The following is a 14,150-nucleotide window of genomic DNA, read 5'->3' on the forward strand; positions in this document are numbered from 1 at the left end:
CCAAGGCACCGAACCTTCAACCTCTGAGGTACTCTGCCGTTGAATAATGCATGAACGTCGATCCACCCGACCATTGTTTCAAATCTACTCAATAAGAAATTAAAAACAATCAATAAAAAACTCATTCAAACATTTCATCAAACACTTGATGTGCAAATTATACATAGACTCTAAAAATCATAAAAATAACTCTAAAATTATAAATCATATACTCTTACTAAAATAAAAAAATTAATCATATACTATAACATAAATCATTCAACTTACGTTTAACATTTTTTTTTTGTTATAACGTAAAATATAACAAAATTATTCAACTTATATTTACTCTTAAAATAAATCATATACTCTTACTAAAATAAAAAAATAAATATAAAACACCAAATTAAAAATTAAACCTATAGTTTTAAACTATAACATAATCATCATGCAAACATTTTAACTAAATTAATCAACTAACATCTAATCTAAAAATGATTTATAACATGTAAATCTAATTAAAAAATAAATATAAAACACCAAATTAAAATATAAATCTAAAATTTTAAACTATAACATAAACATCATACAAACATTTTAACTAAATTAAGCAACTAACATTTACTCTAAAAATGAATTATACTATGTAAATCTACTCAAAAACTAAAATAAAAATAAATCTACTCAAAAACTAAAAAATAAAAACTTTATAACAATTAAAATGTAAGTTAATAACATTATAATTACTTACTTGTGATTTTGTTGAATAAATTTTGTTAGATTTGGTTGGGTTTTTTAGAGAGATTTGTGTGAGAGAATTGAAAAAAAAAGATTGGAAGATGAGATGAATAATGGATGAGAGAGCTTCTGCCAGATTTGTAGCAGAAGATCCTCGGCAGTTAACTACCGAGGTTGCAAAATCATATTTTACTTATGTACATCAATCTTATTAAATGTGTCAACAAGAATTTTCAGAAATTAATAGAGTGGGGGGAAAACTGAGTCATTCCCATCACCCTCCTCCACACAAAGGTAACAGATAAGTCCCTCGACCAATTCCAATCTCTCACATCAAGTTAAAAGAAAATATAAAATAAAAGATAAAGATAAGCCCCAAGTGCATTGCAGCAAGGAAACTCACTCAATTCCCAGAGAAAGAGAGCAAAAATAAACTGATGATTTCTCTACAACCCTATAAATCATGTCTTCAAACAACATTTGTATTCAGCCCTTCAAACTTTATTACAAATCATAGACACACACAAACAAGCCTGATAGGACAAAGGAAGATAAAAGTACATAGAAGAAATGTCAAGTGCAATGCAGAAGAAAAGAAGAGTGAGAGGAGAACGTTTTTGACATTGGAAGAAGCTGGTTTGGTTGAGATGTCTGGATTGAGCACTCATGAGCGTTTTCTATGTCGTCTAACGGTGCTTACCTCAACTCTGTTGTCTTGTCATATGATATGTCCTAGGATTTTGTTTCTTCATTGGTCATTTTTCATATAATGTCCTAAATTTTCATATTATTTGTGTTTGTAGATATCTTCACTGAATTTACTAAAAGTGATATCAGAACAAGAAGGGTGTCCAATAGAGGAGCTCAATGCTGGAAAGGTATGTGATTGGTTCCTAAAAGACAAGCTCAAAAGGGAGCAGAACATTGATTCTGCTGTTCTTCAGTGGGATGATTCGGATTTCCAATTTTAATTCTTTTTCTTCTAGCGTCTTGCTAAGTTTTCTTTTCCCACTACATATAAAATTGAATTACAACTTTATATTTTAGGGCCTCTTCTATTGCTGATCAATTTTCCTTCTTTTGTGCAAAATGTGGTTCCAAAAATGCAACCCCCTTGTTTAGAATAACAAGAGAATAAGCTTCTATCAATTGTACTTTCTCATGAATCGGGTTTTAATTTCTTTCGAACATAATCAACAGAAAAAGGCTAAATTTATATTCCATGTTCTCCATATCATTTCTTTACACAATATATATATATATATATATATATCTTTTGTTTTACTGGTTAAAAATTAAATTTTGAGGAAAATGCAATAAACATCATTTGTAAATATAATTTCCTACTTAAAAAAGTACTCAGCAAAGTTTTAGTTATATTCCTGACAAATTTGGAAATTGGAGAAATAACAAGAGAATATTTTTTGTTTGAAAAGGCCAAAAATAACAAGAGAATATAGCTATAACATGAACAATTGACTATGGCATGCATCTCCGAAATAAACATAATAAGCAAAACTCGGAGGCCAACTGCTAAAGTTACAACTCTAATTTCAAAAACAGGAAAAACGAAAATTCATACTTGAGTTGAACCTGGTATGGTAATAAAGAAATCTCAGCTTTGTCCTGCCCAGCAAGGCAGCAAGGTCTTGCGCACTTATTCAAAGTATAGGTGCAATTTTATGTAAAATAAGTAATTGTGGAATAGAAACAAATTCTTTTCCTATTTAAAAAGAAATTAAAAACCAACAACCTTCTCCGTGATGCCAAAAAAATTAAACTTCCTCAGATGCGGCTCGAGTCCCTCCCAAAAATAAAACGCCTTCCCCAGTCTGAAACTACTAAGGCCCTGGTACGCCAGCTAACTTGCTTGCTGCTCAAAGGATTTGAATGAAAATCAGTAACTTGTGATAAGAATGTCTCAAAAATTCAGACAGTTTTGTGAGTATATGGTTAGAGTGGTAAACAATTCAGTAACTTATTGTTAAGAATGTCTCAAAATCAGGCAGTTTTGTGAGTATATATATGTAAAGAACAATACCTTGCATAGACAGAATACCACAACCATTGACTGCTGTGACCAATTGAAACCCAATCCCCAGGAAGCTGGGCAGCTGTTTTCTCTCCTCCCAAAGGAGCAAACTGACCTAAGTGTTGGTACCTTGAGAAGCAAGCAACCATGTGCAGTAATGAGTAAAAGGGTAAAAACAATGGGCTAACTAATGTAAAACCTAGAAATTTGTGTCAGCATAAATGTAATTGGGTAAAAATTGACAGCTTCTAAGATGTATTGTACCTGAAGGGTTTGAAGCGGTGACGACCTTCTCCCCTGAACCTGAGAGGACCCTCTGGTTTTTCCTCGCACTCTTCCATCCGGTTAAAACATTTGGCCAGGTAAGTTCCTTGCTGAGATGCAACCTGAAATAAATTTCAAATCATTAAGAAACATGCTGCATATAAGTACCATTACAGAGAATTGCACAAACAAATAAAATAAGATGCACCTGTGCAGTAGCAGGGAGAAATTTCATCTGAGAATCCACTTTGGAAAGTGCTGTTTTGAGTTCTTCGATATTCAGTTTAATTGATTCTTTTTCAACATCTCCCTTGGCTTCCTTCAATAAATCAGCAATGTTGTGCATCTGTTTATTTTTCAGATACAGCTCAACCTGAGGATATCGTACACAGATGTCATCCATGACCTCTTGAAATTCTTTGACCGTAAGTGTTCCTGAATTGCCTTTGTCGGCCTTCTTAAAGATCGAAGCAATATCTTCCTGAAATGCCAAAGTCAATCCAATAACAGTAAAAAAGAGTACATTTGAATTGAAATACTGGACAGATAATATCTCATAGGTTAATTGGTACTCAAACAAATATGTATTTTTTGATAGCTAAGGAATTGATAGATATTTCTACTTCACCAAAGTTTTATACATTCCTTCAACGAAAAACACAACAAAGAAACAAAAGAAACAGAAAGTATGATGAAACATTATATTATTGACGTCAACGAATAATAATGTCAACACATGTGCGCGTGCATTACACAAATGTAAGTGTGATGATAAAAAGTATGATGGAAATGGTGGTTACCATGACTTTACGCTGATTTATCGTAGCACAATCACCAAGCGCATATACATTGTTGCACCCTTCGACTCTCAACCATTCATCAGTAGCTAGAGCACGCCGGCTAGCCTGTTCAGAAGAGACAATGCATGCTCAGTGAATAGAAATGAAATGGAATTTTGAACTGTATAACTATAAATTTCTCAACAACACACCTGACCAATTTGGGCCATGAAATCTTTGATAAATGGACGAGTGCCAATACCAGTTGACCAGACAGCCATTCCATATGGAATTGTAGTAATCTTTCCTCCATTTTTCAGCTCTTTAGTGGAAATTTCTTTCCCATCTACCTTCACAACCATGGATCCTGTTTTCACATCAATCCCATCTCTTTGAAACTTGTCTTCGGCAAAAGCTGTTATCCTTTTATCAAACCTATACGAAAAGAGCAAAAGGACACATCAAATGAGACAAACTATATGACAATGTACCAACGGAACAAGTTGAAAATAATAAAAATCAACAATGTATCCTCACATGCTCAAAATATGATCTCCAGCTTCCAGAAGTGTAATTTTTACTAAATCTTTGACCCCAGGATATAAATGGACTAAATCCTCGTTGACGAAGTCATGAAGTGAAGCTGCGAACTCCACTCCAGTTGGCCCTCCTCCAACAATAGCAAAATGAAGAATTCTCTTCTTTTCTTCCTCGCTTACATCAGGCAAATTCGCTCTCTCGAAGCAGTCAATAACCGTTCTTCTAATCTTCTGTGCATCTTCAACTTCCTACAGATTACAGGAATAAACAGAATCCAGTTACACATCTTTAGCCACAATAATAGCTATGGTTTATTGACAATTCTAAATAAATAAAAAAACTATGGTTTATGGACATGATGAAAGCTATATACCTTCAAAAAATGGCAATTCTCCACCACTCCTGGCGTGTTAAATGTGTTAACTTTAGCGCCCACACCAATGATTAGGTAATCATAGTCCACGACAAATTCTTCTTGCCCATTAAGATTGTTGTTTGCATTAGATTTACAGTAAACTTTCTTATTTTCAGCATCAATCTTGAAGCATTCTGCTTCACTGAATTGCACGTCCACCCTTTTCTGCTCAGACAAAACAGGAAAAAGGAATTAATTAGCCATGATCTGCAAAATCTACCTTATTTACCACATTCACTAGAAATCTAATCACTACAATCTGCATATCAATTAGTTGATTGTGCCAAGCTGCATTTTTGTTTATGATTGGCTACAATATGGTAAATATAGACACTTAACATAAACCAGTCATTGAATCGCTAGTCTCACTCATTTAAAAAACGCTTAGAGTGTGTTTGGATAGAAGAATGTTTTGAGGGAATTCAAATACTTAATTTTCAAAATGATGAAAATTTATTAAGTATTTTGTTCAAGTTAAAATTAGAGAATTTCAAATTTCTAAAAAAATTGCAAATTGCCCCTCAAATTTTCTAAAAATTATAATTTGACCCCCAAAATTTTCAAAAATTATATTTTGACCCCTCAAATTTTTTTGAAGATTACAAATTGCCCCCTAATTTCAATTTTCAAATTTGACCCAAAAAAATTAAAATTTATAAAAGTTGCCCAAAAATGATGACAATGAAATTTTTGATTACTCCATCAAAACAAAAGTATTGAGAAATGAAAACATTTTAAATGAATCATTTAAATTGCCTAGAATTCTAAATTCTTTAAAATTTCCCAATTACTTCATCCAAACACACTCTAAGTTTCATTTTTCATCAACATATTTGAGAGTTTATGATAGATTTGACAGAAAATATTTTTAAAGTGTTGAAGTTAGAAATTTAGTAAAACTTCAATGAAACTTAAAGATTCTTTAAGATATGTGAATAAGGTTTGATTTAAGGCTTTTCCATGTTAGGTAAAATTTGATTGGTGAATTTTGGGTAAGAAAAACAATATTTTAGTTGATTCAATTATGTGAAAATTTAAAATGGATTTGAAAAGAGATGAGGAAAAACTAATTGTAATGAATGAAAAGTTGAGACTAAAATTGCTAAAAACATTTTTGGAGGGCCAAATCACAAATTAATAGATATAGTGAAAAGACTAAAAGTTCAATTAAGTCAAAACTAAAGTTCTTAAATTACAGAAATTATACCAAAATTATGCACAAAAATATTCATAGCAAAATAGGTGACTTAGGAACCGCATTCATATGATTTCTAAAATGACTATAATTATTATTATTACTTATAATATTTTACAAGATTTTGACTGATATTACCAAATTATCATAGTCCTTTATTTTATTATTAGTACTTTATTATTATTGTTTTTTGCATCTTATGTTTACAATAATAGCATATTCTAGATTGTTCATGCATGTCTACAATATTAATTTATTTTCATGTATGTCTAAATTCATTGAATTTTATGTACATATTCATTAACATAATTTAGTGACTGGGAAAAAAAAATTACTATATACTATAGCAATGTAATATAAAATGGAGTAGTTTTTATTGTTTATAGAATTTATTTATACACCTTGACCAAAAAAAAAAAAAAAAGAATTTATTTATACACTGTACATGTAAAATATTTGTATACATGCATCTGTGTGTATGTGAACACTGATCACAGCTGTATACAGTATAAGTTTTAAAACAAAAATCAAAAGATTCAAAACGAAAAAGCTCTAATAAAGAAAAATAAATTTCTCAGCAATTAAACATTTTATTACCTTCCTAAAAATATTGCGAACAGGTTCAACAATGCTACGCGCTTCAACAGTGCCGCAAGTGACGCTAGGAAGCAAAGGAGTGAATGCAAAATAGTTACGAGGCGAAACCACCTGTACTTCATACTTTGGACTGTCCAGATTCTTCATAAAACTTGTTGCCGCCCATCCTGTTCCCAGCACCACCACTTTTTTCCTATCGGTAACCGCCTCCACTTCCGATGGATAAAACTCGCGATATGCCACATAACCAACACCACTGCATCAACCACACACACAAAACACATCAAATATTTGTATAATCACATATATATCGCAAGACTATGCATCATAGACACAGACACGCAACAGACGCATCGACAACATTATGTACAAGTCTTCCATTAAAAGTGTCGCTGATACAGAGATCAAACAGATCTACGTCTAGGCAATGTATTAAAATTTTAATTGCAAAGGAAAACGCCTTAAAATTTTATAAACTAAAACAGAGCAGCACATGATTATTGTAGTAAATGTGAACATAGAATATAATCGACATATTATTTGTAAATAAATGTTTAGATCTAACTTTTTAGATTAATAAACTACATGACAATCGGTGAAAAGTGAACAAAAAACTGAAGCAAGCAGTTAACAGAGATGATGAATAACAATAACTGTAATTATTATTATTTTTTTTTTTAAAGACAAATTAAAAAAAAAAAAAAAAAGTAAAAATAGCTAAGAATTAATGAAGTTGATGATATTATACAATACCTTACGGTGGTGCCGATGAGAACAAACTTAATGGTTTTGCGATTGTCACGGAGAGTTTTACAAAAACGTTCACAGAAACCGAAACTCAACATTCTCTCTCTCTCTCTCTCTCTGAGTTTATGATGATTTGTGTGGTTAGGTTATGGAGAAGGGATGTGTGAGTCCACTTTTGTGGGAGAAGAAGAAAACAGAGAGAGAAAAAGAGAGGCGTCTCCGTACGTATTATTGTGGAAGGGTTTTAGGGCTTTTGAGGCATAACAGTTTTTATGGGGTTTATGCGCTGATTTGACAGATTTACCCTTTTTTTGACTTGAGGGAGAAGTTAGGACTGCATATATAACGCGTGTTAATTGCCAAGCAACAAACACGACTCCGCAATTTTATATTTTCTGCTCTTGTTCCTTCAAAATAATATTTTTGTGCTTTTGTTAACTTTTTTTTTTTTTTTTAAGTAAATGATAAAAGACTTAATACAATTAGGTGGACGTAGAAAATACTGAGATTAGAATGTAACACAGATGCTCTAGCAAGATTATGAATTATGATTGACTTTATTAGCTTGTTTACTACGGAAAGCTATATCATAACTAGCAATAAGATGAAAGCATAACAATACAATTAGATAATAACTTAATTCCTAGTTAATTCACATATAAATTATTGTTGAGGAATGCATTCACAACTATCTGACATTGAGATAGTGGCACTGTGCGTTAACAATGGAAGCAAACAACTCTCGGTTCCAAGTGTTCTTTGTTAGATTTAAAAGCATGATGGAAGCAAACAATGACTACGAATCCAAGGATCATTCCAAACATTAATATTGTTACCATCACAAATTTTCCATTATAATCAAGGGATAAGATTGGAATAGTGCTCCAAATACTCCTCCATGTGAAACTTGGACTATGACCAATATTGGTGTCCAAAAAACCGTTTATAGGAAAATATCTAACTTTGAGAACTCGAGTAAGAAGAGAGTCAGAGTTTGTGAGGAGCTTCCATCTTTGCTTACCCAACATGGTAAGGTTAAAACCTTCAAGGTCCTGAAAATTAAGGCCTCCTTGGTCTTACAAGCAATCATTTTATTTCAGTTTAGCCAATTAATACTACGGCCACCACTTTGTTTGTTGAAAAATATAAAATAACATACGATTTGTACAAAATTAAATAATTTTAAATGGATCAGACTTTTTTGACCCATGTGATTTTGTTAAAAATAATATTAATAAGAACTTCGAAATTTACCATCTAATTTTAAAATCATTAATTAAAGTATATTTAACTATGTAAACTTAATTAAAAGGGATACATTCAACTAAAACTTTTAAGATTTTAAAGTTTACCAAATTATTAATTGAAGAAATAGAAATAAAACTTGAGTTGAATTGATATTTAATATTAATGTAAAACAAAATTACATTACTTCAAAAAAATATAGAAACGAAATAAGAGAAAACAATGGAATGTGATGGCTGTTAAAAAAAAAATGAATGTGATGGAATGGATACTATTATGTTTCGGTCCATCCCATTTTAATACATCCAAATAAAAGAGAACTATGTCACTTCATTCCATCTCATTCTATCAATCCAAACATAATTTAAAAGACGAGGTTCAACGATGAATGGATTGGAATCACGTTCAAAACTTTTGAGGATGATGCGGTCATAAATTGGTTACTTAAATTCTCGAGTTTAACAAACTAACAATTCGAAGACATAAGTCTTACCAAGTTAGTCTGAAAAAATAGGGTCATTTTACTTTGAATGTTTCTTTGTACGAGCTCAAATTTCAGTTGCCACTCATGCTTTAATTTTAGGGGCTAAAATGGAGAGGAAAAAAGTTTGGGTAGAAGCCGCCAATTTTCAGATTTGATATTGGTGTGTACTAACGATGTAGCTATTGTATTGTTTTGAGCATTGTTCTTGATTGGTCTTTTTCACGGTCATTTGTATCTTGAACTCTTGTTTGGTTGCTAGTCATTAGAATTTATAATAACTCCCTGTGGATAATGCTTTAGCAATATTTTATCAATTGTCTCAAAACAAATATCCGAAATATTGGATGTATGTGGATTTAACAAAGAAATAAAGAAAAAAAGGTATGGTTAATATTGGATTGGTGATCAACATCATGATTGCTTTATGTGCCCCGAAGATTGGCTGCACTTTGATATATCATGTAGAAGTTTTTGTCGTCAGTCTTTATATGAAATCAAAACTTTGTAGCATATGACTTTTAAAGTGAAAAAATTAGTGACTAAGGACTTTGATTTCATATATGAATTGAAGACAATGCCATAAAATTAATAAACTAAATATGGGACTTATTAGAATGGTATATGGAGATATATACTAAGGACTTTAGCGACCTTCCGCTCAAGCTAGTAGCAAATCTTATACAAAACACAAATGCAATCATGTTAAATTTTAAGAAAGAAAGTATGTCTAGAATTCAAACATATTTACAAGGAGATTAACTCTTGTACTGATTTTCTTAAATTGGAGACACAATGCTTCTTTCTCTGGACGATAATCTTCTTATTCTTCGTGAGCTCTTAAGCTTCTATTTGATGTATTAAGATGCAATATCCCTAAATTAGTTCGTTAGTCTTTTTGTAACTTTCTTCTCTCATAAAAAAATAAAGAAAAATTGGAAGAGTTAATCAAATGCCCTCGATGTAATAGACTAGTGGAAGAGTTTAATTGATATGCTTAACAAGAAACTAATATATGTTCAAATCTATCTCTGTTAACATGCCGCGGTTTCATATTTATTTTGTGTTAATTCAAGATATTAAGGACATGTTAGACAGCCGTAATTACTCCATCCAGCATACTCCCAGAGAGGGAAACCAATGTGCTGACTATCTGGCTAAACTAGGAGCTTCCTCATGTGTGGAGATCATCATCACCCACTCCTCGCCTCCAGTCGACCTCCTTCCCTTGCTAAGGATCGACGCGTCGGAAATTTTCTTTACTAGACCTTAGTTTTCTTTTGTTTTTTTTTTCCGCTCTTTTTGATCGTTTCTTTAGCCTTGTAACCAAAAATAAAAATCACATCTCACTACATAAAAATCGTAGGAATATTTTAAAAATAAATGTAACAAAGTGACGTATATGGTTTAAGAACTAAACTATTGATTAAATAAACTTGATGGTCCAATCTAAATCGAATAAATTGATTAAACACAATATATGTTTGAATTAAACTAATTAAATATGATCTCTATTAGTTTAGGACTTCAAGTGTCAATTTCACACAATTCAAAATCACTCGCCCCTTGAAAAAGTAATTTTTTTTAAGAATCACAATTTGATTGATCTAATATGAATTTATTCAAAAATCAAACCAAACCAATTCATTTTTATTGAATCGGTTTCTTTTTTTTCTTGTCAAAAAACTAAATCAAAACAACATAACCCTGCCAAACCCAAAGTAGTTCCAAATTCCAAATCTCTAAACCTTTCACTTATCCCCAAACCAAATCACATGATAGTAATACACTATGTCAATCCTTCCTAAATCTCACATTAGTTGCAACTAATCTCACCGGCAAACACCTCCTCCTCGCCGGAAAACTCCCTGCGCTTCGTCGGAGAAATATCAATTTCAATCATATTCTCTTCCTCATACTGAAATCCCAAAGCCTTCCTCTTAAAACCATCAAGAGCTATCTCAATTAACCCGTCTCTATCTTCTTCATCCCACCGGAAACTCATATTCCCGGGTGAGTCCCAGTTCTCCATCGCCGGAAACTCATTCTCCGAAGAACTATCCGAATCAGACTCAGGATAATAACGTGACAGTGAAGAGTGTCTCAAAATTCCAGCAACACAATTCTCATTAGAAATAATATCCTCTGTTTCTTCATCTTCATATATAACATCCAATGGTGCTTTCACGTTCCATTCAACAAAAGACTCATCAAGAAACGAATTTGATTCAAAACCCATTTTTGATTTCAACTTTTCTTCATAATTTCTCGAGACCCACTTGTAAATTTGGTCAAGAGAATCATTTTCCTCTGTTTTCCCCTGTTTTTCATCTCTGTTTTCTTCATTGGTAACGGATTCTAATTCACCAAATTTTTCCTTTTCTTCACTCTTAGATCTCTGTATTGCACCAAAACGAAGTACAAAAATCAATATAACACCAGTGAGAATCAAAACTGGTGAGAAAACTATTTTGCAGAATGAATAAGGAAAATAGATGAGAATCAAGGTGCAGAAGGTAACAATGCATGAAAACAGAGGATTTGAAGAAACAATTGATAGAAAGTTAATAGTTTCTTTGCATAACAAGTTCATAATGAACACAAATTCTAAGAAAAATTTATTTCCCTCCATTGGCTACAATTATTATTGTTACTTTAAACAAAACAAGATTACTACTATTATTCAAAGTGAATAAGTAACAAGAAAATCAAAGCCATGAGTAGAGGAATGTGAGTTTGGAATTTTGATTATGATTGATACATGAAAAAAATGTAGAAGAGGATATAGAGAGAGAGTGAAAATGTGGGGTTTATAAGACTTTTTAGCGTGAGGAAAAGGCATGGAATAATAGGAGAGGAATAGGGGGGGTGGTCCTGTTCTTTGTAATAACCAAGACAATCTTTTATACATACAGGGAAAACATACAAATCCAACCTAAAAAGTAGTTATGCTTTTAAGCTTATTAAATTCATTATTTATGATCAATCACTGAATTGAGTCCATAAGTTTTTATTCATGGAATCTATTCATTTTTTTACTTTATTAATCTAGTAATCCAAGACATTGATATTGTAATATGTTTGGTCTGGGTGGCTTTAAGTTGAGTAATTTCGATTACTGCTACTTCACAGAATATGATGAAACTTTAAAGCAAACAGAATGTGAAACTTCACCTAGAACCACATGAGATGCTGAGTGGATGGTCCATTTAGGGTTAGTTGGTTAATGAGTGATCAGAAAAGGGAAAATACATAACTATAAGTGGAATCTGAAAAGATGGGTAGACCCACTTGAATCATATCATGCTCTCATGTGTTTCACTGTGGTATATTGATGAAAATTTTAGGGATGAGAATTTCTTTTTTTAACAAGTCAAAAATGGATTATATTAACAAGTTAAAATGGATTATATCAAAAGCAGAAGTGAATTTTTTTGCCTTTAACCACACAAAAGACAACAATTTAACCTTGTCTAAAATCATATGTAACTTCGATGTCATATTATTGAAAATCTGGTTATTCCTTTCCTTCTAAATAGTCCAAACAGACGCAAGCCAAATCAGCCTAAAAAAAGAATGAGATGAATGAGGTAGACTAGCATAGTGACCAAACTGAAGAAAGTGAGCGTGCAACTCAAACGATGTTGTAGTAATGCCTAGCCACTTCCAGATGAGAGACCAAAGGCCGCCGAACATGTTGCATCCCAAAAACAAATGCACCGCCGTTTCCGAAGAACCACAACCTCTAACACAAATGTTACTGTCATCCTGAAGAACCCTCCGCCGCACGAGAGGGATGAAAATCTTCTTCTTTCCGATTAATCTTGATAACCCAACGTTCGGTGTCGTGAGATAAGTATATTTTGATCAAGAATTGTTCACTCAAGAATCGAACTCGGGTTCTCCTAAACAATTTATAAATTTGATGAAGTTCATTAAACATTTGAGTTCAATCACTTGATTTGATCATAAGTTGAGCACAATATTTTTTATTTTTTATTTTTAGAGAATAAATATTATTTAATTATTTTCTCTTTCTACTTTTTCTCAATTGTAAACTTGTGCCTAAATAATAAAGTGTCGTAATGTTTGTGACTAAGTAAGTATTTTCTTCTCCTTTCCAATTTTTGTAATTTGTATTTTTTTACACTACTAATGATGGACAATTTTGTAAGGTAACTAAAAATTTACCTTTCTCGTGTAAAATTAACTAATGGTGGCTGCTTGTGTCCCTTTGTTAGGGTTTTCCTCTTTGTGGTATTTCTCTCTTTCCTTTGTGGTGTTTAAGATCCTTTTCATGTTTCCTCCATTCTTGTGTATCGTCTTCTTTTCCTTTGTTCCATCCATACGCTGTCACAACCTTAACCTTTCCTACATACGAGGTGGTTTGGTTTTACTTCAGAGGAGGTTCACTGTTCAGTTATCATCCACCATCCCTACCCTCGAGACAAACACTTTACCCACCATCCCTTCCCACTCAACCGGTTGATCATTGATTCACTCTTTTCTTTCGACAAATGTCGGTTTTTGTGATCATCCATATGTTTGATTATGAAGTTAAGCAACCTTATTGGAAGCAAAGACACTTTTCTGGCACTAGCTTGATGAAAGCAAACTACCAAGAACATGCTCGACATTCAAACTAGCGTTGTTGTATCAAAGGTCACATCTCGCTGCCCAATCTTATCTTCCTACAGTTTGGAGGACTATTTTCCCTCATCATCCTAAAAGTTATCTCATTTTAGCACGACCATCATCAGTTGTACGGCTACCACGCAAACCACCCCCACTTGAATGACTCAAGATTGTGTTGGAAGAGGAAAATTACTCAAATTGCTTGAAGTATGTACCCCAAGTGTTTGTTGTTATGTGTAAGAATGTTTCACTTTATCGGTATTATTATTGGAGTAAGGGACTTAAAGAATTCATAATTCTCTCAACCCCATCAAGGACTTCTCATCGTGTGGTTCAATTGGACATCTCAAAGACCACCTAAGGTCGAAGTGGATTGGATTGGACACTTGCACAATCTTTTTTCCGAAGCTGGATGACATTAAAAACTGTAGATCTTGCAATATTATTGATCTTCAATCATATGCGAAAAAAAATTGTTTGATTTTTATGTTTTGAATTCCGTT

The 14,150-nt window shown here is 32.4% G+C and overlaps 3 protein-coding genes across 3 annotated transcripts; 1 reads left to right on the top strand and 2 right to left on the bottom strand.

Moving 5' to 3' along the window:
* The first annotated feature begins 1,028 nt into the window (after positions 1-1,028).
* On the top strand, positions 1,029-1,938 carry LOC25485922 (uncharacterized). Its single transcript, XM_013607021.3, has 2 exons — positions 1,029-1,409; positions 1,521-1,938. The coding sequence occupies exons 1-2, from the start codon at positions 1,155-1,157 to the stop codon at positions 1,686-1,688; spliced, it is 423 nt and encodes a 140-aa protein (XP_013462475.1). The 5' UTR covers positions 1,029-1,154; the 3' UTR covers positions 1,689-1,938.
* Positions 1,939-2,124: 186 nt separating this feature from the next.
* Positions 2,125-7,501, bottom strand: LOC25485923 (external alternative NAD(P)H-ubiquinone oxidoreductase B2, mitochondrial). The gene is made up of 10 exons (XM_013607022.3): positions 7,293-7,501; positions 6,540-6,795; positions 4,706-4,912; positions 4,330-4,580; positions 4,005-4,227; positions 3,814-3,918; positions 3,222-3,494; positions 3,014-3,135; positions 2,759-2,878; positions 2,125-2,590 (listed from the first exon to the last, which is right to left on the bottom strand). The coding sequence occupies exons 1-10, from the start codon at positions 7,382-7,384 to the stop codon at positions 2,503-2,505; spliced, it is 1,737 nt and encodes a 578-aa protein (XP_013462476.1). The 5' UTR covers positions 7,385-7,501; the 3' UTR covers positions 2,125-2,502.
* A 3,077-nt stretch (positions 7,502-10,578) lies between these two features.
* LOC25485925 (uncharacterized) lies at positions 10,579-11,921 on the bottom strand. The gene has a single exon (XM_013607024.3). It carries the CDS (start codon positions 11,642-11,644, stop codon positions 10,829-10,831), a length of 816 nt encoding a protein of 271 aa, XP_013462478.2. The 5' UTR covers positions 11,645-11,921; the 3' UTR covers positions 10,579-10,828.
* Positions 11,922-14,150: the final 2,229 nt, after the last annotated feature.

Source organism: Medicago truncatula, chromosome 2 (assembly GCF_003473485.1).
Source record: "Medicago truncatula cultivar Jemalong A17 chromosome 2, MtrunA17r5.0-ANR, whole genome shotgun sequence".
In the NCBI taxonomy this organism is placed as follows: domain Eukaryota; kingdom Viridiplantae; phylum Streptophyta; class Magnoliopsida; order Fabales; family Fabaceae; genus Medicago; species Medicago truncatula.

What these genes read in the sequence shown, in the direction of transcription:
- LOC25485922 (XM_013607021.3), top strand. Translation starts at nt 1,155, where the DNA reads ATGATTTCTCTACAACCCTATAAATCATGTCTTCAAACAACATTTGTA. An exon ending in GTTTTCTATGTCGTCTAACG is followed by an intron (nt 1,410 to 1,520) that starts GTGCTTACCTCA and finishes TTGTGTTTGTAG; the next exon opens with ATATCTTCACTGAATTTACT.
- LOC25485923 (XM_013607022.3), bottom strand. Translation starts at nt 7,384, where the DNA reads ATGTTGAGTTTCGGTTTCTGTGAACGTTTTTGTAAAACTCTCCGTGAC. An exon ending in TAAATCAGCGTAAAGTCATG is followed by an intron (nt 3,495 to 3,813) that starts GTAACCACCATT and finishes TTGGCATTTCAG; the next exon opens with GAAGATATTGCTTCGATCTT. An exon ending in TTCTCCCTGCTACTGCACAG is followed by an intron (nt 3,136 to 3,221) that starts GTGCATCTTATT and finishes AATTTATTTCAG; the next exon opens with GTTGCATCTCAGCAAGGAAC.
- LOC25485925 (XM_013607024.3), bottom strand. Translation starts at nt 11,644, where the DNA reads ATGGAGGGAAATAAATTTTTCTTAGAATTTGTGTTCATTATGAACTTG.